Consider the following 27,805-nt stretch of genomic DNA (forward strand, 5'->3'; position numbering starts at 1 on the left):
TCACGCCCCCTCCATCCTTCGCGTCCGTCCCTCCCTCCTGGGAGATCCCCCGGATCCAATCGGTCCCTCACCCGGACGAGCGGAGGGGGCGGTCCCACTGTACGTCATTGAACTCCGCCCGTCGCTCGGGCAACGCCCCCACTCCCTCCACTCCCGAGCGGAAATAGCGGGGCGCTGGACCAATCGGAGCCGCACGACTTTGTTCAGCGACCAATGAGACAGGCGGAGGGGCCGAGCCTGTGTCTGAGCGCTAGTAATTGCAGCCTATAGGCGGCCCCGAGAGCGCAGGCCGGCGGAGGCGAGGGGAGGGGCCTGGGGCGGAGCCGCGGCCTGCCCGCCCGCCCGCCCGCCCCGCCCGCCCTCCCCGCCCGCCCGCCCCCCGCCCCGGCCGGCTCGGCTTCTCAGCGCTGCCTGGGGTCCTTTCCTCCGGGTCCGCACCCCGCCTGCCAGCCCCCGCTGTGCTGTGCCCTGCCCGGCCAGGCCTGGAGCCGAAGCCACCGCCATCATGCCGGCCGTGTCCAAGGGCGATGGGATGCGGGGGCTCGCCGTGTTCATCTCCGACATCCGGAACTGTGAGAGCGCGGCCGGGGGAGATCGGGCAGGGGGGAGAGTGTGAAATGGAAGGGTTCGGGGGGGCGTTACAGAGGGGCCCAAGGATTAGAAATCCATTGCGGCCAAAGAGTGAGAGGCTAGAGAGGCCACCGGGGCGGGGGGACTTAAGGGTGGGTTGGGGGGAATGGAGGGGGTTAGGGTGTCATAGTGTGTCTCTCGAGGTGACGACGCGGAGTGGTTAGAGGCATCGCGGAGGGTCTTAATAGAAAGGAGATTAGTAAAGTCCCGGGAACAGGGCATAGACGTGTCCCCTGAGAATGGAAGGAAGGCTGGGGAATCGTATTAGCGGTAGGGTTAGAGAGATCCCTGTTGTTGTAGATGGAAAAGGAAGAAGGTGCATGGGTGGGTGGGAGGGTGGGTGGGGGTACCCTGTGGAGAGGTAGAGTAGGAAGAGGCCAGAGAGGACTGGGAGGACGCGAAACACAGGAAACCTAAAAGGAACCGGGCTTGAGGGCCTGGGCGAGGGGGTGTCGTAGAGGCCAAGGGGCTAGACAGGTCACGGAGGCGCCCAGCTGGTTCATAGAGAGGACTTGAGAATGATAGAAAGTCCCAGGGATTTGGGGAGGAGAGATGGGAACAAGGGAGACTCTCTGGGACCTTGGTGAGGCATAGAGGGGATCCTGGATGGAGGATTGCTTAGGAGACGTGGCGGGCAGTGGAGAAGGGGCTAGAGGGATTACTGAGGGGAGCACGGAGGAGAAGCGCTGCAGATGGAGAGTCTTGGGAGAACCCGAAACAGGGAGCTGGGGGGCCTGGAAAGGAGAGGTCATTATAATGTGGGGACTTGGGGGAAGTGCAAGAAGGTAGAGAGCTCAGATCTCAAAGAAGGGGCCTGGGGGGCCTTAGACATCCATGGGGAAGAGATCTGGAAAGCTGGGGGGCATGGGGGGAAGCCTGGTTCCAGAGGGGTCATGGGTCGGGGAGCAGGACAGCCCTGAATCTGGAGCCCTCTCCCCTCTGACCACATCAACATGGGGACAGCCCTCACCAGCAGGAAGAATGGTCGTGACTATGGGAGGCCTGGCGCCAAGTCAGCTCCCAGCTCTTGGGAGCGGGTGTTGGTGTTTGGAGCTGCCAAGAGCTTCAGAGGCTGTATCCGCACAGGCTCCGGGGTCAGCCAGGCTTCGGTTTGAGTTTGAGTTCTCCCTTCCCCTTGCCTTGTGACCTTGAATGAGGGACTTCACCTCGGTTTCCTCATCTGTCAGGAGGGGCTGCCGATGGCATCTTCCTGATGGGGTTGTGATGATAACTGAATGTGAGTGAGGCGTTTCACACATTCCAGGCACTAGATGTCTTGGCTCCTGTTTTTGCTACTTGGCCGAATCTGAGGAGCGGCCTCTGCAAGTGCCCAGTGATGATTTTAGAATTTAGCAGGTATGGGATGATCTGGCACATACTAGGTGCTCAGAGAGCAAGAAGGGTGGACAAGTGGCAGAGGGAGGTTATGTTTGTTAGGAAAGGGGTGGAGCATTGAGGGGTTGTGGTGGGGGGCAGCTGTTAGAACCAGGTGTGCATTGCCTCTGACACCTACCTTGTGACCCTTGGCAAGTCATTCAACCTCTTGAAGGCTCCATTTTCTTGTCAGCTGACTCCATTGACCAGAACATCTTGCCTCTGAAGGTTCATTCATTCATTCTCATTTGACGAATGCTTTTTGATCACTCCAGTGTGCCAGACACTTCTAGGGATGAGAGCTACCACAGTGAACAGAAATTCCTGCCCCTTGGAGCACTTATGCCAGGAGGGAGATTAAAATATAAACACAGAGAACTACAGATGATGACTAGCGCTGTGAAGAAAAATAAGGATGGGAAGAGGGGGAAGGGAACAGGATTGAGAAGGGGCAAGTGGTACAGATTTTGGAGGCAAGAGGGGTCCAGGCAGTGGAATGTTGTGTTCAAAGGTCCTGAGGTTGTAGCACACTTGGTGAGGGTTCAGATAAGAGTGAGGGGGCTTGTGTGGTTAGAGCCAAGCGAGGGAGGGTGGGAGAGGTGGGAGATTTGGGCAGAGAAGGGACAGGGAGCGGGTAGGGCTTTGTGGGCCATGGGGAGCACCTTGGCCTTTCTCTGAAGCGAGGGCGGCGGGAAGGTTTTGAGCATGGGAGGGACGGGACCTGATTGATGTTTTAAAATAGTTCCTTTGGCTGCTGGATAGAGAATAGACCCAAGGAGGTAGGAATGGAAGCAGGGAAAGAATTAGGGGGCTGTTGCAGGCTTCCCTGCGCACGCAAGATGGTGATTTACTCGACTGGGGTGGGAAGGAAACCATGAGAAGTGTTTGGGTTAGAGATAGATCTTAGAGGATCTGCAAAGGGATTGGATGGTGGGGATGGGGAAGGAAAGAGAAAACAAGTGGGTGTCACCGCTGGACCCCAGAGGGAAGCCATAGGATGGAGGAGAGACTCCAACTTGGGGGCAGTGGAGGTCGTTTAGCCGAAAGAATCAGGACTAGAGGATCAGGGTGCCCCTTGTCCTTGGTTTTCTCATCGAGTGTATGGGGAATGGCTGGTATGTTTCAAACCTTATCATGGGTGCTGGGAACACAGTGGTAGATAGGACAGACTTGTCTGTACCCCCATGAACCTCCGGGCCCCAGAGGGAGATAGGAACTGCATAAAAATTGCAGCTGTCCATCTTCCAAACACTCGTATATGGATGTTCGTACAGCATCATTGATGATCCATAGCCAGAGAGCAGAAACAAACCCAGATGTCCACAGCAGATGGATGGAAAAACACAGTGTGGACGCCCACATGATGGAATATTATTCAGCCATCAAAAAGAATGAAGTACTGTGGAGGCCACAACATGGGTGAACCTGTAAAACACCATTTTAAGGGAAAGAAGCCAGACATAAAAGGCTACATATTGTAGGATTCCATTATATGACACGTGCAGAAGAAGCAAATCCAGAGAATCGGAAAGTAGTTGAGTGACTGCCTAGGGCGAGAGGGTGGTGGAATGTGGAGTGACTTCTAATGAGAACGGGGTTTCTTTAGAGGGTAATGAGAATGTTCTGGAGTTAGATGGTGGTGAAAGGTGGACAGCGCTGTGGATCTGCTAAAGAAGCCCTGAATGGCACTGCCAAGTGGTGAGCTGTGTGCTCTGTGAGTTGTAGCTCAAGTTTTCTTTAACTGAAGTACAGTTGATGTACAATATTGTGTTAGTTTCAGGTGTACAGCAAAGTGATTCGGTTACACATATATGTGTTTTGTTCACATATTCTCTTCCACTGTGGTTGAATATAGTTCCCTGTGCTATACAGCAAATCCTTTTATTTCACGTATGCCACTGTTTGATGATACATTAAATTTATTTTCTTTATGTAACATAAAGTCAGATCTAAATATATTACAAAGCATTCAGGGAGGTATATCTTGTTGCTTCTCAGAAAGTCATGTGAAATTTACTTTCAGAATTGATATCGACTTGTTTAAAAGCCCTATCCTGGCTCCTTTCTTGTTCTCATCAAAAATTTTATATGTATTATTTGTTTGGCTGCACTGGGTCTTGGTTGCAGCATGTGGAATCTAGTTCCCCAAACGGGGATTGAACCCAGGCCCTTTGCATTGGGAGCTTGGAGTTTTAGCCACTAGACCACCACGGAAGTCCCCCAATTTTTTTTAAGTGGGAAAAAAAAAGAATGTAGCTGCCCTAAGTCCAGTGAGGGAGAGGGCCATGGTGTTGGGAGAACAGGAGCTGTCTTATTGCATTGCCCAGACAATGTGGAGGAGTTTAGCCAGGCCAGAGGAAGGGGAGGTGAGCTCTGAAGGCAGAGGGACAGCACATGCAAAGGTCCTCAGGCCCCATCAAGACTCTCTAAGGTCTGTGTTATAGCTGGTACAGAGAGGGATGTGATCTGACCTTGGGGAGGTGGGCAGAGGCCAGGATGGTATTTGTTCTGAGAGCACTGGAGAGGGTTTCAAGCCCGAGTGAGGGGAAGAGGAGGGTCAGGGTTGGGGGGGGGGGCAGGTGGAGGACAGGAGGAGAGTGGAGGCCTCCTACTGGATGATTGGCACAGTGGAGCTGGGGGGAGGATCTAGAAGGGGATGAAGGCAGGCTTTGAGGAGAAGAGCCAGGAAGGGCAAATTCTGCAGATAAGAAAGGGAGGGGTGAGGCCAGGCCCGGCCTGAAGGCGTGGTCCTGTCTTGTCTGGAGGGGGAGTCTGGCCTCCAGACACTTATCTGCTGGGAGCTCCCTAAGGCAGGGGCGGGGCTCCCTCCTCTCTAGGGCCCCAGCCCTCCCCAAGCCTGAGGAGAGTGCCGGTGATGGACTGGAAGTGGAAGTGGGTGCTGGGAAGTAGGTGCTGGGCTGTTGCAGTGCCCCGAGCTCTCCAGGGGGCACATATCACAATAAACTGTGACCCATCCTGTTTGTGGCAGTCTTCCCCAAACCCTGGAACACAGGCCCCGGTCTGATTGCTCCCTGGGTCCCCAGTTCCACCTTCTTCAGGGCCTGGCCCATGGGAGCCCTTTTGAGGTACTTGCTGATTGAATGAATGAATGAACAAATCTATCTTTGTGAGCACTGACTGAGTGCCAGACACTCTTCTAAGTGATGAGACCACAGTGGTGAGCAAAAGTCCCCTCCCTGTGGTGCTCCCATTCTAGCGGGGAGCTGGACCAACCCACAAGTAAATATACAGTGTTCAGCTGTTCAGAGTGCTGGGAAAAAATAAAGCAAGGAAGGGGTGTAGGGACAAGGTCCTGGATGGCACTCTGGTATTGGCTGGTCAGAATCTCTCTCTGAGGTGACATTGGAGCAAAATTTCGTGGGTGAATTGGCCCACCATAGAAATCTGGAAAAGACATTCTTGGTTTCACAGACAGCCTGTGCAAAGGCCCTGAGGCAGGACTGTGCTTGAGGAATAGGAATGCGGGGAGAGGGTGGGAACTGTGGTCAGAGAGGGAACTAGTGGATCCAATAAGGACTTTGCTTTTACACTGGGCCAGATGGGAGCCAGGGAGAGATTCAGAGCGGTGAAGGAATAGGATTTGACTCAGCAGAAGGAATGAGTCCCACTTTGGTGGTGCTCCAGCATCAGTGTGTTAAAGGAACTGGCTCGATGCCGGCAACAGACAGATCCAGGCCTGAGCCCCCTTTCTCCCTCTTGCTGTGTTTCTTGTGACCTCGGTCCACAATCGCATTCAGCACCTCCCCTGTGTCAGGACAAGGGGTTTCTCAAGTGGTGCTAGTGGTAAAGAACCTGCCTGCCAATGCAAGAGATGCAAGAGATGTGGGTTCGATCCCTGGGTTAGGAATATACCCTGGAGGAGGGCATGGGAACCCACTCCAGTATTCTTGCCTGGAGAATCCCATGGACAGGGGAGCCTGGAGGGCTACAGTCCATGGGGTTGCAAAGAGCTGGACACGACTGAAGCAACTGAGCGTTGTGTCAGGACTGCCCTGGGCCCTGGCCCTGATCTCAGGCCTCTACCCCTGCCCTTGGGGAACCAGTGTTCCCAGGCAGAGGCCCGGGGTTTACAGAGCAGCACATGCCCTCTTCATATATTGGGAAGCAGTTCAGGAGGTCTTTGCAGCTGAGCTCAAGCCAGGGAATGACAGGGTGTGACTTGGTTGCTCAAGGAGAAAACTCTGTCTAGGGGACGTTGAGGACTTTGATAACATCTAACCCGGGGCTTTCATATGGCAATCCACATAGGTACAATTTTTTAAAAGTTGTTGTTCAGTCCATGGGGTCGCAAAGAGTCGGACACAACTGAGCAACTGAACTGACTGAACTGAGTCAGCGATGCTAACTAACCATCTCATCCTCTGCCCCCTCCTCCTTTTGCCTTCAATCTTTCCTAGCATCAGTCTTTTCCAATGAGTTGGAAATTAACTATACCTCAGTTTTTTAATTGAGTTTATATATATATATACACACACACACACGCATATATCCTTTTTCAGGTTCTTTTTAATTTTAGGATATTATAAGATATTGAGAATATAGTTCCTTGTGGTATACAGTAGGTTCTTATTTATTTCTTTTATGTATAGTAGTGTATATATGTTAATCCATAACTCCTAATTTATCCCTCCCAACTTCCCAGCTATCCCCTTTGGTAACCTTAAATTCGTTTTTTATGTCTGTGAGTCTGTTTCTGTTCCATAAAGAAGTTCATTTGTATCATTTTTGTAGATTCCCCAGATAAGTGATATCATATGATACTTGTCTCTCTCATATATTTGTTACTTCATATAATATGACAATCTCGAGGTCCCTCCACATATAGACATTTTAATTTTCCAGGAGTCACATTACAAAAGTAAAACTGGGGAAATTAACTGTAACATGTTTTATTTCCTTTACCCCGGGATGGCCCAAATATTATCTGAATGTGTAATCGATATTTTTCAATGATTAATGAGACAGTTTATGTTCCTTTCTCCACTCGGAAGCTCCGTTTTCATTGGAAATAACTTGCTCTGTCTGAATAGTTTACAAAACTTGTGGTTAAAAAGAAGCTTCACAAAAGGGTCCAAGTCGTTCCAAACATACTTTCCCGGTAACTGAGTGGAGGATCATTTTTTAATTCTTAACTTATTACAAGTAAATTAGGAATCCAGTCCCTCAGAGGCACCAGCCATATTTGGAGTGCCCAGTGGCCGCGTGTGGCCAGTGGCTCCCCTAGTGGACGGAGCGGGAATAGCACGTTGTGAACTTCCCAGGGATCCAGAGTCAACAGTCTGATCTCCCAGAAGCCTCTTTGAGGACTCCGGGCTGTCAGGACTTGTGTGGGAGACAGCAGGGCACATCTTCGTAGAGAGAAACATTTGCTCCTTTGTACTGTAAACAGCAGTTGTCTGGAAGGCACGGAAGGGCCTGGCAGTGAGGCGCCGGATAGTGCCTGGGTTACCTGACTGCTGTAAAAGCGTCACAGTCCCTTCTTGGCAGTCAGGGTTGGTGAAGATCCCTTTGATGGCAGTGACAGCCCCACCCCGATGCCCCAGGTTACATGTTCAGGGAAGCTGCAGCTCCCCCAGCCAGGAGTCCCCTGGTATGTGTGGAGCGTTCAGCAGTCACCTGCCCTGGCCTGTAGCCAGACGGTGGCCTCGTTCCCTCCTGCACGGCCCTCACAGCAACCGCTGCAGGCAGAAGAGGTCCCCTGCCTTCCCGTGGCTCCCCAGCACCTGCAGGGAACCCTGCAGCCTACCGCCACCCGCTGTGCTAGCCCCTGGGCTTTCACACAAGCTGACCTTCGTACCCCAAGCACACCTCCCCTTATTGCTGCTTGGTACATTTCAGCCTTGTCCTTTGAGCCTCAAATCCCAGGAGTGGGGTTCCCTGGCAGTTCAGTGGTTAGGGCTTCACACTTCCCCTGCAGGGGGCATGGGTTCGAGCCCTTGTCTGGGAGCTAAGATCCTGCATGCTCTGCTGTGCGGCCACCAAAAAAAAAAAAAAAAGTATCCCAGGAGCTGGGTACCAGGAAGCTTTCTTCCTTCCATCTGATTCTAGCCTCCCAGCCCTCACCGTGTTTGCCTTTGTCAAAGTTTTCCACGTTAGCCCTATCAGCCTCCGCTCCAATCAAGGAGCATCCCCAGGGCAGAGCAGGGTCTGAGCCTGGCCCAGGGAATGTTTGAAGATAAAGAAATCTCTTTATAAAACACCCTGAAGTGCTTACATGCCTCCTGTGACAGGGAGCTCACTTTCTGTTGCAGGCTGCCCCTGAGTGATGAAAAATTTCTTCCGAAAGCCCAGTTCTGTCACAGCTGCCTATAGCCTCTTTGTCCCATGTGTTACCCTCAGCAGCACCCAGGTGCTGTCTCTGGGCACCTGGGCACTAGGTATTTGCAGAGGTTATGTGCTCTGCCAGAATGCCCTTCCTCAGGGCCACAGAGCATTCTCTTTTGGGGTCCTGATGCTTTGTTCTTTCTGTGAATTCTTTTTTTATAGGGAAGTATATTGGTGATCCAGAAGACAATATCAAATAGATGTGGACAATTTAAAGACTTTAAAGTTTATTTTTAATTTTTACACATAGAAGCCACTAATATTTTTTATTAAAGGAGTGAAATATCCAACTATAGCATAATAAATGAATAATTCACTCAGCTGGCTATCATAAATTCTTTTTAAAAATTTTTTATTTATTTATTTGGCTGCGTTGGGTCTTAGTTGTGGCGTGCAGACTTTGGGGTGGGCTTAGTTGCTCTGCCGCACGTCGGCTCTTAGTTCCCTGACCAGGGATTGAACCCATGTCCTCTGCATTGGAAGGTGGATTCTTAACCACTGGACCGTGGGTAAGTCCCTTAATGTTTGTTTATTTATTTGGCCGTGCTGGGTCTTACTTGCAGCCCATGGGATCTTTAGTTGCGGCCAGCAGGATCTAGTTCCCTGACCAGGTATCTAACCTGGTCCCTCTGTGTTGGGAGCATGGAGTCTAAGCCACTGGACCACCAGGGAAGTCCCAAGGAATTCCTGAATATTCTTTAAATTTTCCATATCTGTTTGACATTCTTTTCTATGTCCTTGATGTACTTAACTATAAAAACATGTTAATATATATTCCTATACAAATATATATATTCACTTATAGGTATATATATATATAGTGTATCTATAAAAAAGCTCACAGATCATAAATGATGAATTTTGATGAAGCCATCATCAAAATCTGATGAATTTTCCCCAGCTGAACACAGCTGCATAACTGGCTCCCAGATGCAGGAACAAATAATAAATGAATAATTTATTCATTTTTAATTTTTACCGGGCTCCCCAGCACCCTCTGCTCACTGCTCAGTCATCCAACACTCTCGGTTAGTTTTGTCTGCTTTTTGAAGCTTTTAATATAGAGGTGTAAGCAAAGGCCGGAGAGGGTTCTAGTGTCGGAAATGTAATTACCATTCAGGTTTCCATCTACCTATGGTAAAGGTTAGGCAGCCACTGTGTGGTATGTGGTCCATTTAGAAAAACTGTTTTTGTTTTCATTTCTTTTCTGGTCCCTACAGAATAGCTTTAAGGCAACTTAAGAGTGTTGCACAGGCTGGGAGAATGAACGGAGCATGCGCACGTGGAGCATGCGCACCACGTGCGTGGGTGCCGGTCCCCGCCCCTGCCCCGCCCCCACGTGAGGCGCTGTCCGGACGCCCGGGCCACCCTCCCCTGGGCACTCAGAAGCGTGGCTTAGTTCTCCCTGGTGAACTGCGCCTGAACTCTCCTCATCTTTCACGGCCCTCCTCAAATGTCCCCTCCTCTCGGCAGCCACCAGCAAGGCCCCACGGGTGCCTCCGTGACTTCCATTCACGCATACCTTGCTCAGGAGTGGGCGGGGGGGTATGCAGCCTGCGCCCCACCGGGCCCGAAAGCCCTGGGAGAGGCTCAGAAGTGCTGTAGTCCTGGGTACCCGGCGTGGCCCTCCTCAGCCTGCCCCGCACGGCTCAGGAACTGTGTAATTAATAAATGAAGCATCAGATGGGCTCTGGGGCCACACAGGCTGGTTCAGCCTCATCACGGCCCTTCATCGCCTAGGTCCCAGAGACCTCCTCTCTCCCTGAGGACTGGGAGTGGGTCACTGTACCTCTTCAGGCTCTTTGTATTTTTTCACATCTTGTCTTTCTTGAGCACAGCCACTCAGTAAGCCTGTGAAACATGGAGTCATTACTAGAAAAGTGGCCCATGCTCAGCCCTCAGGTGGTTCCCAGTGTGGTCTGGGGATGGGGCAGACCCAGACACCACAGCAGCGCTGACCCGGGCAGTGTGGGGAGCCCCAGGAAAGCCGAGAGCAGTCCTACCCAGAGTGTGAGCCGCGTGTGTGGTTTTTAACTTCCTCCGGAGCCACACTTTTGTTAAAAAGCAGAAAGGAATGGGCCAAATTAATTTTAATGTATTTATGTAATTTGATACACTCTTGTTCAGTCACTCAGTCGTGTCCGACTCTTTGCAACCCCATGGGCTGTAGCATGCTAGGCTTCTTTGTCCTCTACTGTCTCCTGGAATTTGCTGAAATTCATGTCGAGTCTGTGATGCCATCCAACCATCTCATCCTCTGTCACCCCCTTTTCCTCCTGCCCTCAGTCTTTCCCAGCAACAGAGTTTTTTCCAGTGACTCAGCTCATCACATCAAGTGCCCAGAGTATTGAAACTTCACTTTCAGCATCAGTCCCTCCAATGTATATTCATGATTGATTTCCTTTAGGATTGACTGGTTTGATCTTCTTGCTGTCCACAGGACTCTCAAGGTCTTCTCCAGCACCACAATTTGAAAGCATCAGTTCAACATGTTATCAGTATTTAGATTTTTTTTTTTTTTTTCATTTAAAACCACCCTAATGGCAGAAAGTGAAGAGGAACTCAAGACCCTCTTAATTAAGGTGAAAGAGGAGAGTGAAAAAGCTGGCTTAAAAGTAAACATTGAAAAAACTAAGATCATGGCGTCTGGTCACATCACTTCATGGCAAATAGATGGGGAAAAAATGGAAACGGTGGCAGATTTTTTCTTGGGCTCCAAAATCACTGCAGACGGTGATTAAAAGACACTTGCTCCTTGAAAGAAAAGCTATGGCAAAACTACATATCTGTATTAAAAAGCAGAGATACCACATAGCTGACAAAAGCTGGTCTAGTCGAAGCTGTGGTTTTTCCAGTAGTCATTTATGGATGTGAGAGTTGGACCATAAAGAAGGTTGAGCTCCGAAGAACTGATGATTTCAAACTGTAGTGTTGGAGAAGACTCTTGAAAAGCGTCCCTTGGACTGCAAGGAGATCAAACCAGTCAATCCTAAAGGAAATCAATCCTGAATATTCCTTGGAAGGACTGATGCTGACGCTGAAGCACCAGTACTTTGGCCACCTGATGCGAAGAGCCGACTCATTAGAAAAGACCCTGATGTTGGGAAAGATTGAGGGCAGGAGAAGGAGGTGATAGAGGATGAGATGGTTGGATGACATCAACTGACTCAATGGACATGAGTGTGAGCAAATTCCCGGAGATGGTTGAGGGACAGGGAAGCCTGATGTGCTGCAGTCCATGGGGTTGTAAAGAGTCGGATACAACTTAGCAACTGAACAACAACAAATAATTAATATTTTAAACTTTGTAATGAGATAGTTTACATTCCTTTTCTTCCCCCACACTGAGTCTTGTAAATGTGTCTTTGCCACTCGTTTCAGTAGAGAACAGCCACCTTTCAGGTGCTCGAGAGCTGCCTGGCTGACAGTTGCCACGTTGCACAACGCAGCTGTAGCATCTGCTTAGAAATGACCAGGAGGTGCTAGTCAAAGGGGGCTTCCTGGAGGAGCTGACAGCTGAAGTGGGGCTTACGGGAGCTTCCCTGGAAGTTGGGAGTGGTTGGTGAGGCAGGGTTTCTAAAGAGAAGCAGAGGACATACTCTTAATTGCTCCTTTGAACCTCCTCGTTGCCTTGGCACAAGCCATGGGTCAGAGCAGTCTTCGCCCTTCAGATGACTAGCCGTTTATTTTTATTGTTTATAATATTTATTTTTATTTATTTGACTGTACCAGGTCTCAGTTGCAGCATGTTCTAGTTCCCTGACCAGGGACCAAACCCAGCCCCCTGCATTGGGAGCTTGGAGCCTTGGCCACTAGACCACCAGGGAAGTCCCGACCAGACATCTGTTAAGCACCTGCTGTATGCTGGGCACTGTTCTAGAAACTCCCTCATGATGGCTTGTAATGAAGAGGGAGCCGAGGTTTGACAGTACAGATAAATGGTTATGCAATGTGACATGTGCCAGGGAGGACATTTTTTAAAATGAGGAAACCGAAGAATAAAGCATTGCCTTTAAAGAACTGGCCAGGAAAGGCCGCATGGAGGAGGTGACAAGAGCTGAGACCCAAATGACGAGACGAGAACTGGACAGATGGGCATAGCAGGTGCAAAGGCCCTGGAGGTGGGAGGGTGTTGGAATGGCCCTGGAACTGGCGGAGGCCCGCCAGGCTGGACACACAGTGAGATGTGAGGGGTGACCAGGGCAGGGCCAGAGGGTTTGCTGGCCCCGGGGTGGAGTCCCCGCCCCGGGAGGCAGGGAGGCTGCTGCAGTGATCCAGGTGGGCGGGCATGGGGTCTGGACAGGTGGTCATGGTGGAGGTTGTCTGGGCTCATGTTCTGAAAGTCGAACAGAGAGGACGTGGCGACGACTTGAGTGAGGGGTGAGGACACCCAGGTTTCTCTGCTTGGAGGAGCTGAGTGAGCGCTAAAGCCTGCCAAGGGTGTGATGGTGAAGTCTGGCTTGAATGGGACTGGGAGGCTGGGGGAGGGACACAGCCGGCGGTGAGGGTGGCTGAGACCAGGTCACTGTCCAGTCGGATCGTGGTCCAATGGGGTCTCCTGGGCATCAAGGAGCACAGAGGCTCGTGGGGCCCAGGGAGGCCCTCTCGAGTCCACCTCTGGGTGGGTCTTGTCAGAAGAGTAGGGATGTTGCAGATGGACGTGTAGCGGGGAAGGAGGAAGTGGGTCTGTGGGCCAGGCTTCGGGGGTGGGATGGGCTATGGAGAGAACTGGCAAGTTGTGAGGAGGGACCAGGTGGCGGCAGGGGAGGGCGGCAGGGAGCTTAGGACGCAAGGCCTGGTGAACGAGTAAAATTAGGAAGCCGAGGGCAGAGCAGGTTTTCAGGAGATGCTGAGCTCAGTGGGGATATGGGGTTGAGGGTCCCAGGGGTTGGCTTGAGGGCAGCCAATCTCTTCACTCATTCATTCATCACACATTCTCTGCCGGGGGCTTATTTCAGCTGGGGGCTGGTGCAGAGCCATGGATGCGATGGGAACAGGAGGAGGAAGAAGGGAGGGGGTCAGGGATTGCTTCAGAGTGTGTGCCAGGCTTTTCCTCTGGGTGGTAGGGACCCCTGAGTGAAGGTTCTCACTTCCCTGAAGCTCCCATATAGAGATGGAGTCCCAGGCCTGACTTCAGCCCCCAGACCGGGACCCCAGCATAGAGAGAATCGCCCTTCCGCCTGGGAGGGTCCTGGCCCCAGAAAGTGAGGGCAGGCAGCTCAACTCTCTGGGACCCTCCTCACCTGCCCTGCCTTCTCCTCCCCAGGTAAGAGCAAGGAGGCGGAGATTAAGAGAATCAACAAGGAACTGGCCAACATCCGCTCCAAGTTCAAGGGTAGGCTGGGGGCCCATCTCCTGGGTCTGCGGGAGGAGTGGGCTGGGGGCTGGAATACCCGGGACTTGAAAGTATAGTTCTTTCTCACTTTTGCCACCCCGTTCTCCTTCCTCTGACCCCAGGGGACAAAGCCTTGGACGGCTACAGCAAGAAAAAGTATGTGTGTAAACTGCTTTTCATCTTCCTGCTTGGCCACGACATTGACTTTGGGCACATGGAGGCTGTGAACCTGCTGAGCTCCAACAAGTACACGGAGAAGCAGATTGTGAGTCTGGGGAGGAGGACCCCTGGGTCTGAGGGTGGGGCTGGGGGCCTGGACCCCTGGGTCTGAGGGAGGAGGGGCTGGGAGCCGGACCCCTGGGTCTGAGTCGGGAGGCCTGGACCCCGGGTCTGCAGGAGGAGGGCCTGGGGGCTGGACCCCTGGGTCTGAGTCGGGAGGAACCAGAAATGTAGACTGCAGGCTGAGGATCAGTTAGCCACGAGCCCCCCACCTCCTTCTCGCCACCCAGGGTTACCTGTTCATCTCGGTGCTGGTGAACTCCAACTCCGAGTTGATCCGGCTCATCAACAACGCCATCAAGAATGACCTGGCCAGCCGCAACCCCACCTTCATGTGCCTGGCCCTGCACTGCATCGCCAACGTGGGCAGCCGTGAGATGGGCGAGGCCTTCGCCGCTGACATCCCTCGCATCTTGGTGGCCGGGTGAGGCGCTGGGGACCCAGCTGCTGGGGCAGGCTAGACAAGCCCCAGCCCAGTTTGAGGGGCCGAGAGGTTGCGTCGCCTGCCCAGGTCTCCCAGGCAGGACGTGGGGATTACACTGGGCTTGGTGACAGCCCCGTGCTTGTCCCCTGTCATCTCACCAGTCTGACTCGGCCTTGTAAGGCAGCTCCCCAGCAAAGCCAGTGGGATGTCTGTCTAACTGACCTTTTTTTTTTTTCATATTTATAAATTATTGTTTATATACCATAAGAAAAAATAAGGTCAAAAGTACAGTTAAAAAAAGTAGCAATTTGTTACTATTTATTAATAACTTACTATTCTTGGTAAGAACTAGAAAAATGTATTGTCCCAAATAAGAGGCAGTCGAAAGGCTTGGAGAGTTTCTTAGACATTTTCCTTTGACTCTCATACAACATTGGTTACCATGTGGTATAAGATAAACCAATACAAAGAGAGTGAAATAACCTTTTTATAAAAATAACAGGAAGCACAGGCCTAGTAATGAGAAACACTGGAAATAAATATAATGATAGTGTTAGTCGCTCAGTCACGTCTGACTCTTTGTGACACTGTGGACGGTAGCCCGCCAGGCTCCTCTGTCCGTGGAATTCTCCAGCAAGGATACTGGAGTGGGTGGCCATCCTGCAAAATGAATTAAATGACTTTTTGCTCGCAGGAATGAAGGGGCTATCACTGAATGTGATAAAACTTGCAAAATTCCTGATTGACCTTTAACATCTGGTAAAGAAGAGGCAATGACCTTAAATTATGTCGGTGACAGCCTTCCAGAACTTTTGCCTCTTCTCCATTCATTCATTCAACAATCATCTATTGGGCATCTGTGTGTGAGGTGCCGTGCTTGTTGCTGGGGACGTAGCCATGACCAGAGGCAGACATGCTCATCATCCACCCGGTGTTCACGGTCCAGAGGTGGGAGATAAACATTGATTGAATAATTGCAGGATGAAATGTATTACTTCCTCTCAGAACCCTGCTGTGGGGCACAGGAGCCTAAGGGCATTTAGTGGGAGCATTTGAACTAGGCTGGGGGTCGGAGGGCTTCTCAGAGGAAGTGGCATTAGGTTGAGAACTGGGTGAGGAGGAAGAGTTGGCTGTGGAAAAAGGAAAGGCCTGAAGGTCCGTGATCAGCCTGTGATCTTTCTAAAGCAGGAGGGCATTGAGCAATTATTTCTTGAGCACCTGCAAAGTCCCGGGCTCTGTTCTGCGCGTTGGGAGGCAGGAGGGAGCTGGGGGAACAGTTGTCCCCACCCTCAGGGAGCTGGCATCTGAGAGGGGCTCCAAAGAGCGAACGCACAGGCAGAGAAGTGAGTGGAGTTCAGACAATGACAGCTACACGGAAGTAAAGAAAGCAGGGGGCAGGGTGCGGGCGGGCTACTGAAATCAGACTCATCAGGGAGGGTTTCTTCACGGGGGCGCCATGTAACTGGAGGCTGGAATGAGGAGAAGACAATTAGAAGTATCGGAGAAGGTGTTCCAAGCAAAAGGAGCAGTAAGTGCAAAGGCCCTGGGGTAGGCATGAGCTTTGTATTGGGTTGGCCAAAAGTTCACTTGGGTTTTTCCATAGTGGTGTTCGGATTTTATTCTGATTGAAATGGGAAGCAATTGGTGTGTTTTGAGCAGGTAAAACCATCGCTGTTTTGAACTGGATTTTGCTTAGAGCATTTGCTGAACTGGGTGAACCTGGGTATTGGTTTTGGGGCCCTGCAGCCTCTGGGAACAGAAGACAAAGCTTGTTCAAGCAGAGGCTCCAGAGGCCACACTTCAAAGTGAGGGTGACCTAGAAATAAATCCCCTTAGGGAGTATAGGCAGAGTTACTCCTTTCGAGTCTTGGCATGGAACAGGCCACAACACTGGTTTTCAGCCTGATTTTCCCTTTCCTGGATCATCCATAGATCTGTAAGCCAAGCTGTAGTTTAAAGTGATATATACGGCTAGTACCCTAGTGCCTGACAGACGCAAACAAGTCTTTTTCTGGAGAAAGCCATCTTCACCACAATCCTCTATAATTTCCCTAGATGAAGCTCCAGGTTACATGAGAAGCTCACAGTTGAAAATCACTAAATACAGGCTGCAAGGTGCCATGAAGGAGAGCCAGCAAAAAGAAAATGGAAAATAACAGTTGAATTGGAGTTTTCAGGGAATTCCGTGGTGGTCCAGTGGCTAGAACTCAGCACTGTCACTTCCGAGGGCCCAGGTTCAATCCCTGGTCGGGGAACTAAGATCTCACAAGCCACGTAATACAGCCAAGAAAAGAACTGGGAGTTTTCATAAAGAAAATAAGTGTTTTAGTTTAGCAGCAGAATAGACAGAACCAAAGCAGGGATTGGAAATAGGCAAAGGAACTGGACACGTTGATCAGAATGCAGCCCAGAGAAGCAAAGAGGTGGAAAATTTAAGGGAGGCTAAGAGTCAAGGGAGATACAGTCTAACAACACCGTTTAGAGTTCTAGAAAGAGAAAAGGGAGAGAATCGTAACAGAGGCAGTGTTCGAACATATGACAGCTAAGGAGATACAAGAATCAATGCAAGAGCTTGATCCTAAGATTCAGATAGCCTAGAGACTGTAGGGGGCGCCAAGCCTCCTCGGGGCTCCTCCCACACATAGGCCCACCTGCCTGGGGGCCTCCACAGGCTCTTGGCTCTGCTGGGAAGATCTGTGTAGATTTTTAGTGTTTTCTCGCAGTTTTCTGTTCACCTGGTGCCTTATCAGCAAGGCTTTCGTCCTAAACACCATCCCCAGAGCTCCTGCGCTAGCTGGCCCTGGAGCACTGAACCCAGACAGTATCTGTTGTAGGATGGGGCTGCCCTGGCAGGAACATAAGCTCTCTGAGGACACACTTTGGACCAATTTGTCCACCACTCTGTCCAGTATTCTTGTCCGGAAAATCCCACGGACAGAGTCTGGCAGGCTACGGTCCATAGGGTTGCAGAGTCAGACGCAACTGAGCTACTGAGCACGCGCACACAGTCTACAGTGCCGACAGGAGTGCCCGGTGCCCAGTAGGTGCTCAGATCAGCAGACGGTAACTGAGTGAAGGTGCAGAGCCACGCTTGCCCTGCCTGTGACCCCATGAGGTCACTGGGATGCAACCCATTTTGCAGAGGAAGAGACGGAGGCCCGGTGGGCAGTGAGGGCAGTAGCAGAGGGTTCCTGGGAGGCTCTTGTCGCCTCTCGCTGGACATCCTTCCCAGGAGGGGTGAGAGGAGGAGGGGGTGTGCCGGGCTGGGGTCGCGCTGAGCGCCCCCACCCACTCTGTGTGCCCGCAGGGACAGCATGGACAGCGTGAAGCAGAGCGCGGCCCTGTGCCTGCTGCGGCTCTACAAGGCCTCGCCCGACCTGGTGCCCATGGGCGAGTGGACGGCCCGCGTGGTGCACCTGCTCAACGACCAGCACATGGTGAGGCCCCTGCCCCCACGACCCGCCCTACTCTGGGCACCCCCGGACGCCTGAGGCCCCCTGTCCCCGACACCACACCCTCCTGGCTGCCCGGGGTCCTGTCCAGTGTCCCCAGCATCCATCACTCACCCCGCCCCTCAGAGAACATCCAGCCTCTGTTTCTGACACCCAGAGGTTTCCCCCACATCCCAGCGCCTGCCCAGCCAGCGTAGAGACGCGGACCGCTGTCCCCTCCCCAATGCCCCAGTCCCCCGGGGGCCCTGAGCCGCCTCTCTCCTGCCCCCGCAGGGCGTGGTCACAGCCGCTGTCAGCCTTATCACCTGTCTCTGCAAGAAGAACCCGGATGACTTCAAGACGTGCGTCTCCCTGGCCGTGTCTCGCCTAAGCCGGGTAGGTGTGGTGTCCGTGCCAACTGCGGGAAGGTGGCCCTGGTGCGCCTGTCCCCTGTGCACCCCTCTGGTCCCCCCTCTCTCCCTGAGAGACCACCTAGCCCGGCAGTTAAGAACACAGGATTGGAGCGGAGTTCATCCCTGCTCGGCCACTCCCTGGCTGTGTGGCCCTAGGCCAGTGGCGTCACCTCTCTGGGCCTCGCTGGCCTCATCTGTTCAACGGGATGATTCCAGGTGCCTGCCTCACGGCATAGCTGCTGTGAGTTAACCTGTACAGAGTGTGAGCACAGGGCTCAGTGCACCAGGAGCTCCCAGCAAGGGAGGTTGCTCTCCTGTCTCCCTCCTTCTTGAGCCCTCTTGTTTCTCCCGCTTGTTCTCCTGCTTCTCCTTCTCATGCATCTTTCTTTCCCTCCTTTCTGCTCCTCACCACCTTCGCCCCTATCCTGGGCGCATGCCCCGAGGCTGCTTCTGTGCCCAGCTCTGTGCAGGCTGACACTGGAGACACAGATGAGTGAGACCCTGCCTTCAGGGGCTTCCTGTCCTGGTCGGAGGAGGGATGCGTTGCAGGACAGGCCAACTCAGGCACAGATGATCATAAAAGGGACAGTGTGTGTGGTCATGGAGATAGCAAGGACCTTGTAGGCCCCCAAAGAAGGCACTCCACCCAGCCTAGATGTCCAGGAAGGCTTCCTGGTGGAGGTGATCCTTGCCTGAGTTGAAACTTGGAGTAACTAAAAACATTTCCTGAGCAGATAAAGAGAGGCCTGGGTTCTCAATCAAAGAGAAGAAAACATCAGCTCATTCATTCAACCATATTTTTCATTCATTCACCACACATTCGAATAGTCCTGTGGGCCACGCTTGGTAGGAGAGGCACAGACAGTGACAGTGGAGGAGGGGCAGCTACTGTCATGGAGGGGGCTCAGAGCAGGATGAGGCTTGCCTCCTGGAGAAGGGGTTTTCACGGTTGCATAGGAGTTTGCCGTGAGGACAATAAAGTCACACGCTCTTTCACTAATTCCCCCACCCCTTTGCTGAGCTCTTCTCTTGTCTGACTGTGTAGTAGGCCCAGGGACCCAGGAAAGGGTCAGACTCAGTTCCTGTTCCTGAATAGCTTCCAGTGTTGGGGGAGAGCTACAAGGGAGCGCGCTCTAGGGAACTGGTGAGGTCCAGCTGCTAGTGGAGGTGGTCCAGGTGTTGTGAGGTGCCAAGTTGGCGTCAGGCATTCACAGAAGGGGATCGATTGGCCAAGATTCCCTGCCCACCCAACACCAGCTTTACTTGGAAAAATCGACCAGTCCTAGCTTGGATCCACCCGGTCACACTCTGTGTCCCCAAGGCTTCCTCACCACCCTCCCTGAGCCTCCAGTTTCTGCTCCATAAAGGTTCACACTGTGACAGCCGCCCCTTCCCATGCCCCTGCACCTGCCCGCCCCTCTCTGCCCCCAGATCGTCTCCTCGGCCTCCACTGACCTCCAGGACTACACCTACTACTTCGTGCCGGCGCCTTGGCTCTCTGTGAAGCTCCTGCGGCTGCTGCAGTGCTACCCGCCACCAGGTACCAACAAGCCCACACGGGCCGGGGTCTGGGGGCTTCCGACCCCAAGGCTGGCCACGGGGCGGGGCGCCAGGGGTCTGTGTCCGGATTTCCCAGAGGCTGGCCTGGTGCCTCCAGCCCCTGATCCGAGGCTGCAGTGGGGGCAATGCCGAGCCCACGGCCCACTCAGGCTCTGGGACGAGTATCTTGTTCGAGGCAGTGAGGGGCCGGGGTGGGGGGCACCTGCAGCAGGGAGCCCTCCCCCCAGCACAGGGAACGGACAGATCGCCGTTTGATTCCCCTGCCGTGGGCCAGGGGCCCTGTAAAGCCAGACTCATGCCCCGGCCCTGGAACGTCAGGGCTCTTGTCACCTCTCTCTTACAGATGAGGAAACTGAGGCTTGGAGAGGGGGGCCTTGCCCAGGGTCACCCAGCAGATCAAAGGGTAACTCCAGGCTGTGTGGTAGGAGTCAGCATAGCTCTGTTAGGGGTTTTCACGCCCTCAGTGCTCGTGGTCACGAGCACTGGTGTGGATGAAGGGCCTGCAGTGAGCAGGTGCTGTACCAGGGTGGCCAGCCGCCCCCGCAGAGCTGGCGAGGGGCAGCCGTCTTGGAAATGGGGGCTTGGAGATGAGGCATCTTTCCAGGCCCTGGGCAGTGACAAAGAACAGAGCCTGACCCCTGAGTCCATGCGTGTAACCCCTTCCCGCTACCACATGGGCTGGGTTCCCCCGGAACGTCCCAATCCTCGGCTGTCTGACCTCACAGAGCAGTTTCAAGCACCTATGCTGAGGTGCTCAGCACATAGTAGGTGCTTGAGAGACAGTGCCTTTCGATTCAGCCAGGGTGCTGGGCGCCCGCTGGGGATGGTGGCTGGTGTGCGGCCCTGAATCTTGCAGCCTGTGTGCACACACTGTAGCAGAGTGTGTGATGAATGTGACACAGAAGGCCCTTCTCAGCCTGTGAAAGCCAGGGATGCATTTGGTTGTGAGTCCCTGGGGAAGGCTCTTCCCAAGCTGAGCTGCTTTGCTCTCCCCTTAAGAAAAGGTACAGCTAGAGCCTAAGCCCCACCTCATAATTTTGGGGTGTGCCCAGGGCGGGCTTAAAAACCACAGTCCAGGACTGCAAATTAACTATGATTACGTCTGTCATTTTTTGCCCCACATCTGGAATAGTTGTGCCTCCCACTGCCTGTTTTTTAAAAAACTGGAGAGTTTTGTGTTGCGGTATGTCGAACGTTCTGGATTCGGCTGATCGCTCCCTGGGTCCTTTAGCTGGTTTTCTGTCTCGTGAATTTTCTGATAGATCTGGGTGCCTCATTCTTTGCTGGAACAGTTGCCAGCTGTTCTGTCCACTTGGGGTCACCTCACAGGCAAGGGAATGGTGGTTCTCCAGGTTTTGTGAGCTCCTGGTTGGCAGCTGTCTCAGGCGCTCAGACCCCTCCTTGGGAAGAGCCGGGTTTGGGGGTGTCTCTGGGGAGGGTTCCTGACACTGTCTTTGCTCTGTGAGACTCCTCCAGGGCCTGGGTGCTGCAGCAGGGGGAAAGGGGGGCTCCCGGGGTGCTCCCTCTGGCCCAGGAGAATCAGAACAGAGCAGGACGAGAGCCCAGGTCTGGGGTCCTGTCCTCTGTCAGCTTCCCTGTGTGGCCTGGGGACCCCAGAAGGGCTTGGGGGAGTCAAGACCCCAGCCTGAAGCTGGTGGGCCCGCGCTCTTCCTCTGGAGGACAGGGGCCATGGCGTGGCCCCTGCTCCCTGGCAGGGGGCCCGGGCCTGCAGGGAGCTCAACCCGGGGCGTGCCCTCTGTTTCCTCAGAGGACGCGGCCGTGAAGGGGCGGCTGGTGGAGTGCCTGGAGACTGTGCTCAACAAGGCCCAGGAGCCGCCCAAGTCCAAGAAGGTCCAGCACTCCAACGCCAAGAACGCCATCCTCTTCGAGACCATCAGCCTCATTATCCACTACGATAGGTGCCTGCGGGGGCCAGACTCCCGGGTCCTAGGGGACGGGGTCTGGGAACGTGACTTCGAGGTAGGAGGGCGATGTGGTTCTGGAGTGTTGCCGTGACTCGCGGGCGCTGGGCCCCTTCTGCGGGGCAGAATTCCTGGCTCTCCGTATCTGGGCTGGACGGCCCAGGTGTCAGGTCCCCGGCGTGGCTGTGACTGGGACAGGGCGGGAGCTCAGAGCGGGGTCCTAGGGGGATGTGAGATGCGTCGGCTGGGGCCAGTCCTGCGTCTCCTCACATCAGCTGTGTGTTCTCACCGCCCCCACCTGCCATCTCTCCCTCTCGCGCCGGCAGTGAGCCCAACCTCCTGGTTCGGGCCTGTAACCAGCTGGGCCAGTTCCTGCAGCACCGGGAGACCAACCTGCGCTACCTGGCCCTGGAGAGCATGTGCACGCTGGCCAGCTCCGAGTTCTCCCACGAGGCGGTCAAGACGCACATCGACACCGTCATCAACGCCCTCAAGGTACAACCTCTGGGAGCCTGTCCTGGCCACACTGACCTGGCCTATGGCTCCTCTGCTCCCTCGGAGGGGCTTGGGGACCCAGAGGCCTTGGGTGACCAGCCCAGGGAGCCTAGAGCACACCCTACCTGCTCTGCTTCCTTAGACGGAGCGGGACGTCAGTGTGCGGCAGCGGGCGGCTGACCTCCTCTACGCCATGTGTGACCGGAGCAACGCCAAGCAGATCGTGTCAGAGATGCTGCGGTACCTGGAGACAGCTGACTACGCCATTCGTGAAGAGATTGTGAGTCCTGGGAGGGGCCAGGCACCCAGATTCCAGGTTCTCCAGGTGGGGACCTGCTGAGCCCAGACGTGGCGAGTCCACACGCCAACTCCCCTGCCTGGGTCACACACGCACACCCAACCTTCCCTCCGGCTGGCAGGTCCTGAAGGTGGCCATCCTGGCTGAGAAGTACGCTGTGGACTACAGCTGGTACGTGGACACCATCCTGAACCTCATCCGCATTGCGGGCGACTACGTGAGCGAGGAGGTGTGGTACCGCGTGTTGCAGATCGTCACCAACCGCGACGACGTGCAGGGCTATGCTGCCAAGACCGTCTTCGAGGTCAGCGCCCCCGTCTCACCCCATGATGGGGCATCAGGGCAGAGCCAGGACAGCTGGGGCTGTGGGGCCAGCTGGCTCGGGCCTCATCCTCAGAGGGGCTGGGCCACCACGGGCCAATGTGAGGGCCAGCAGGGCACAGGATGCCTGCTGTGTAGTCACTGGTCCCTGAGTTCTGCTAGTTTCCCGCTCCTTCCACCCCAGACAAGAGGGCCCATTCAGCTCCGTTTTATTCCCTGTGTGAGCTCAGTTTAGTCACTTAACTGCTCCGTGCCTCAGTTTCCCCAGCTATAAACCCACCCACAGCAGTCACCAGGCTTCGGCAATTAATAGAAGTCAAGGGCTCAGTGGAGCGCCTGGCACGTGCTGAGCACTCCTGAGCCAGGATGCTGCTGCTCACCGCTGTCCCCGCCCGCAGGCGCTCCAGGCGCCCGCCTGCCATGAGAACATGGTGAAGGTCGGCGGCTACATCCTTGGGGAGTTTGGGAACCTGATTGCTGGGGACCCCCGCTCCAGGTGAGGGGTCTGGGGCTCCAGGGCCCACCTGGGGTCCTGGGAAGGGTCCCTCTGAGGGAGGGGGCACCTCCCGCGGGGGCTTCTAGGAGAGGGTGGTGGAGCCGGCCGCCCACTGACATCCGCCCACTCCCCACAGCCCCCCGGTGCAGTTCTCCCTGCTGCACTCCAAGTTCCACCTGTGCAGCGTGGCCACGCGGGCCCTGCTGCTCTCCACCTACATCAAGTTCATCAACCTCTTCCCGGAGACCAAGGCCACCATCCAGGGCGTGCTGCGGGCCGGCTCCCAGCTGCGCAACGCCGACGTGGAGCTCCAGCAGCGGGCTGTTGAGTACCTTACCCTGAGCTCGGTGGCCAGCACGGACGTCCTGGTCAGAGCCCAGTCCCCACGTGCCCCGCCCCTGCGCCTTGCCCCTGCTCCAACCCAAGACCGGCGCTGACGCCTGTCCCTGACCGAACCTTGCAGGCCACGGTGCTGGAGGAGATGCCACCCTTCCCTGAGCGTGAGTCATCCATCCTGGCCAAGCTGAAGCGCAAGAAGGGGCCGGGGGCCGGCAGCGCCCTTGACGACAGCCGGAGGGACCCCAGCAGCCACGACATCAATGGGGGCGTGGAGCCCACCCCCAGCACCGTTGTGAGTACCGGGGGGCTGAGCTGGGGGCAGGGGCGGCTGGCCCGGCCAGGCCGGCCCCTTCTCACCTGCCTCCATGTTGCCCGCAGTCCACACCCTCGCCCTCCGCTGACCTCCTGGGGCTGCGGGCAGCCCCTCCCCCCGCGGCACCCCCGGCGCCCTCGGGTGCAGGCAACCTCCTGGTGGACGTCTTCTCCGACAGCCCGGCCGCCCAGCCCGGCCTGGGGCCCAGCCCTGAGGAGGCCTTCCTCAGGTACTGGCCTTGGGCCCAGGGCGGGCCCCCTTTTCATCTGCCCCCCACTCCAGCTCCCCTCTCCCTGAGCCTCGTGTCTGCCCTGGCTGCCGCCTGCCCCAGTCTCCCCCCTCGCTCCCTCTGGGCCTCTCTGGGCTCTCGCTGACCCTGGCCACCCTGTGTCGTCCTTCCCTGTCACCGTCTCAGCCTGCTCTTCCTTCTCCTTCTCTCCTCCCGTCTCTCTCTCTTTCTCTCTCCGCCCTCTTGCTGCCTCTCTGGGACTGGCTGCCTGCCACGCCTGTCTTCTCTTGTCTGCTCTGGGATTGGATGGCCCAGCGAGCTGGAGCCGCCTGCCCCTGAGAGCCCCATGGCTTTGCTGGCTGACCCAGCTCCAGCTGCTGAGTAAGGGGTGGCCTCAGGGGGTTGGGGGGCAGACTCTTGTATCCCCCAGGGAGGGTTAGGGGACTGGGAGCTCTCAGCAGGCTCTCCTGATGAGCTGCAAGGGCTTGGGAGTGAGAATCAGGGCCATCTGGTACAGGGTAGGGGGGTGATGGCTCCTGCCAGGGTCCTATTCCCATCAGAGGCAATTGCCAGTCTGATTGAGGGGCTCTGTGGGGAATCCAGGTGTATGGATTCTGGGCTTCTGTTCCTTCAGGGCTTGCTGTCTTCCACCACTAGCTCTGGGCCTTGACCTCTAGCCCCACAAGCCCCCTCCCATCTCCCTCTTTTCCCACCTGCAGCCCAGGTCCTGAGGACATTGGCCCGCCCATCCCGGAAGCTGATGAGCTGCTGAATAAGTGAGTTGTGGGTGAAGTTGGGGAGGGAAGTAGGGACAAGTGGGGAGCACAGAGCAGAGTCCAGGCAGGCACCATCGTCCTGACCCCCCACTGCCCCACACAGGTTCGTGTGCAGGAACAATGGGGTCCTGTTTGAGAACCAGCTGCTGCAGATTGGAGTCAAGTCAGAGTTCCGGCAGAACTTGGGTGGGTACTGGGGGCAATGGGGTGAGGTTTCCAGGAGACCCCGGCTTGGGGAGGACATGGAAGGAACTCAGATGGAACCCTGCCTCTCACCTCCATTCCCGCAGGCCGCATGTATCTCTTCTATGGCAACAAGACCTCGGTGCAGTTCCAGAACTTCTCTCCCACTGTGGTTCACCCTGGAGACCTCCAGACTCATATCCTCTCGGCCTGGCCCAGCCCTGCCCCTCCAGGTCTGCCTTCCTGGCAGCCGGGAAACAGATCCAGATCCCTGTTTGGCCTCCTTACTTGAGAGCCTGAGCCCATGGTACTTCTCTGAGATTTAGTATCATCTGTACAAGGGAGTGGACCTCTTTCCCAGGACAGGAGAGGACACTGACATGACGTGACAGGGATGCAGGAGGTGTTATTTCCTGAATCCCACATGCTCTGGGCCTCAGTTGGTCCCTGTCAGGCCCCTCCGCCGTGTCCTAACCTTGTCTTCCATCGGGCTCCACACCCGTGATTCCAGTGCCTCGGCCAGTCACCTGGCCTCTCCGAGCCCTGAAATTCCTTCAGTGAAGTGTGGATCCTCCTCTCCTTCTCAGTCTTGTTTTGAAAATCACTGTGGCTGGAAGACCCTGGAAGGGTGCTGGCATGAAGGAACTGCTTGAGCAGTGTCAGTCCCCTGTCCCCCTTCTCTGGGCCTCAGTTTCCACAACTTGGAAATTAGAATGATTATACCCCAAAATTTGAAGACCATTTTAGCTCTTTGTTTCATTCATCATTTCCAGAGACGTCCTGGAGGCTCAGCTTTGTGGTGGGCAGGGGCGGGAGGAGAGAAATAAGGCCCCAACTTGCCAATGGGCTGTTGACACAAAGATAGATGGTGGTTGATTGCTATCATTTCAGTGATCTTACCATGTGCCAGACACACTGACAGGTACTTGTGGGAGATTATTTCATTGACTGCTGAGGACACTTACATCCATTTCGAAGATGAGGCTAAGAGAGGTTAAGTGACTTCTTAACCTCTAAGAAGAGCTGAGATTCAAGCCCAGGTCAGCCTTAAGAGCCAGGGCGTGACCTGTGCCATAATGGAGGTGGCTGAGCCCACTGTGGAAAGCCAGAGGCACCCAGGTCAAAGGTGTGGATTAGGAAGGACTTTGGAGCTGGTTCATGTTGGATGAGCCCGGGATGGCAGGGCTGGGGGCGCCAGGGAAGTTCTGAACCATCAGGTGATGGTGAATTCCCCTGCCCTCCTCGGCTCTCCTCCATTCCTCTGCCCTCCCCCGCTCGCGTTTCTGGCTTCCTTGACCACGGGCGGGCACAGCTGGCCGTGCAGACCAAGCGGGTGGCCTCGCAGGTGGACGGCGGGGCGCAGGTGCAGCAGGTGCTCAATATTGAGTGTCTGCGGGACTTCCTGACGCCGCCGCTCCTGTCGGTGCGCTTCCGGTGAGTCAGGAGGCGGGGCGCTGCCGGGTGGGCGGTGCCTCCAGGGCGAGGGCGGGGCCTGACGAGCCCTCCCTCTCCCGCCAGGTACGGGGGCGCCCCCCAGTCCCTCACCCTGAAACTCCCAGTGACCATCAACAAGTTCTTCCAGCCGACGGAGATGGCGGCCCAGGACTTCTTCCAGCGTTGGAAGCAGCTGAGCCTGTGAGCCGAGGGCGAGAGGAGCCAAAGCCGCCCTCAGGGTGGGCGGGACTGGGGCTTCCAGATCCCTGACTTGGACCTTTTCCCGCCCCTAGCCCCCAACAGGAGGCCCAGAAAATCTTCAAAGCCAACCACCCCATGGACGCGGAGGTCACTAAGGCCAAGGTGAGAGGCTAGACAGGAGAGGCACGGGGGCTACCATCCCAGCCCTGCCTCACTCTCCTCTCCCGAACTCTGGGATTTGGGGTACGGTGGCTGCTCTACTTGAGCTTGTTTTCCCATCGGTAAAGTGGGACTAATTTCCACTCCCAAAGGTCTGGGGTAACTGGCATACCGCTGTCTGGGAGCTAACAGAGATTGCCCCCCACCCCCCTGCCCCCTTAGCTCCTGGGGTTTGGCTCTGCTCTCCTGGACAATGTGGACCCCAACCCTGAGAACTTCGTGGGGGCTGGAATCATCCAGACTAAAGCCCTGCAGGTGGGCTGTCTGCTCCGGCTGGAGCCCAATGCCCAGGCTCAGGTGAGTGGTGGTTTCCAAGGCCTCCTGCTCTTTGTGCATTCTCTGCCCTTCTGTCTTCCTCTCTCTTTTCCTCCCTGCTTTTTGTCTCTATATCCTTTATACCCTGTGACCTTTTTTACCTTTCATCCTTTCCCTCTCTTATATCACCTTTCTGACCCCTTGATCCTTTCTCATCATTTATCTGCCCTGTGTCTAACTCTCCTCCCTCGGCTCTCCATTCTCTCTGCCTCCTCCCTGAGTCGCCCTGTCCCCACTAGATGTACCGGCTGACCCTGCGCACCAGCAAGGAGCCCGTCTCCCGTCACCTGTGTGAGCTGCTGGCGCAGCAGTTCTGAGCCCTGGACTCTGCCCCCCGGGGATGTGGCCGGCACTGGGCAGCCCCCAGGACTGAGGCAGCTTTGGTGGATGGGGCAGCGAGGGACCTCCGCTGGTGACAGGGAAGACCCTGGGGTGGGGGGATGTCCAGGAACTTCCTCCGGCCTTTTCTATTT

At 55.0% G+C, this 27,805-nt stretch overlaps 1 protein-coding gene across 2 annotated transcripts; it reads left to right on the forward strand.

Moving 5' to 3' along the window:
• Positions 1 to 370: 370 nt before the first annotated feature.
• On the forward strand, positions 371 to 27,688 carry AP2A1 (adaptor related protein complex 2 subunit alpha 1). 2 transcript variants are annotated; one of them, XM_055552013.1, is made up of 24 exons: positions 371 to 572; positions 13,616 to 13,684; positions 13,807 to 13,949; positions 14,194 to 14,387; positions 17,695 to 17,824; positions 18,113 to 18,214; positions 19,663 to 19,771; positions 21,560 to 21,710; positions 22,040 to 22,208; positions 22,351 to 22,488; positions 22,628 to 22,810; positions 23,226 to 23,323; positions 23,460 to 23,691; positions 23,787 to 23,954; positions 24,041 to 24,204; positions 24,520 to 24,585; positions 24,924 to 24,980; positions 25,084 to 25,166; positions 25,271 to 25,359; positions 26,473 to 26,597; positions 26,682 to 26,798; positions 26,891 to 26,960; positions 27,180 to 27,314; positions 27,572 to 27,688. In XM_055552013.1, exons 1-24 carry the CDS (start codon positions 506 to 508, stop codon positions 27,647 to 27,649), a joined length of 2,937 nt encoding a protein of 978 aa, XP_055407988.1. In that variant the 5' UTR covers positions 371 to 505; the 3' UTR covers positions 27,650 to 27,688. The 2 variants fall into 2 exon arrangements, with proteins under 2 accessions (XP_055407988.1, XP_055407989.1); XM_055552014.1 differs by lacking the exon at positions 24,520 to 24,585.
• The last annotated feature ends 117 nt before the right edge of the window (positions 27,689 to 27,805 follow it).

This window comes from Bubalus kerabau, chromosome 17 (assembly GCF_029407905.1).
Source record: "Bubalus kerabau isolate K-KA32 ecotype Philippines breed swamp buffalo chromosome 17, PCC_UOA_SB_1v2, whole genome shotgun sequence".
NCBI classification, from domain to species: Eukaryota; Metazoa; Chordata; class Mammalia; order Artiodactyla; family Bovidae; genus Bubalus; species Bubalus kerabau.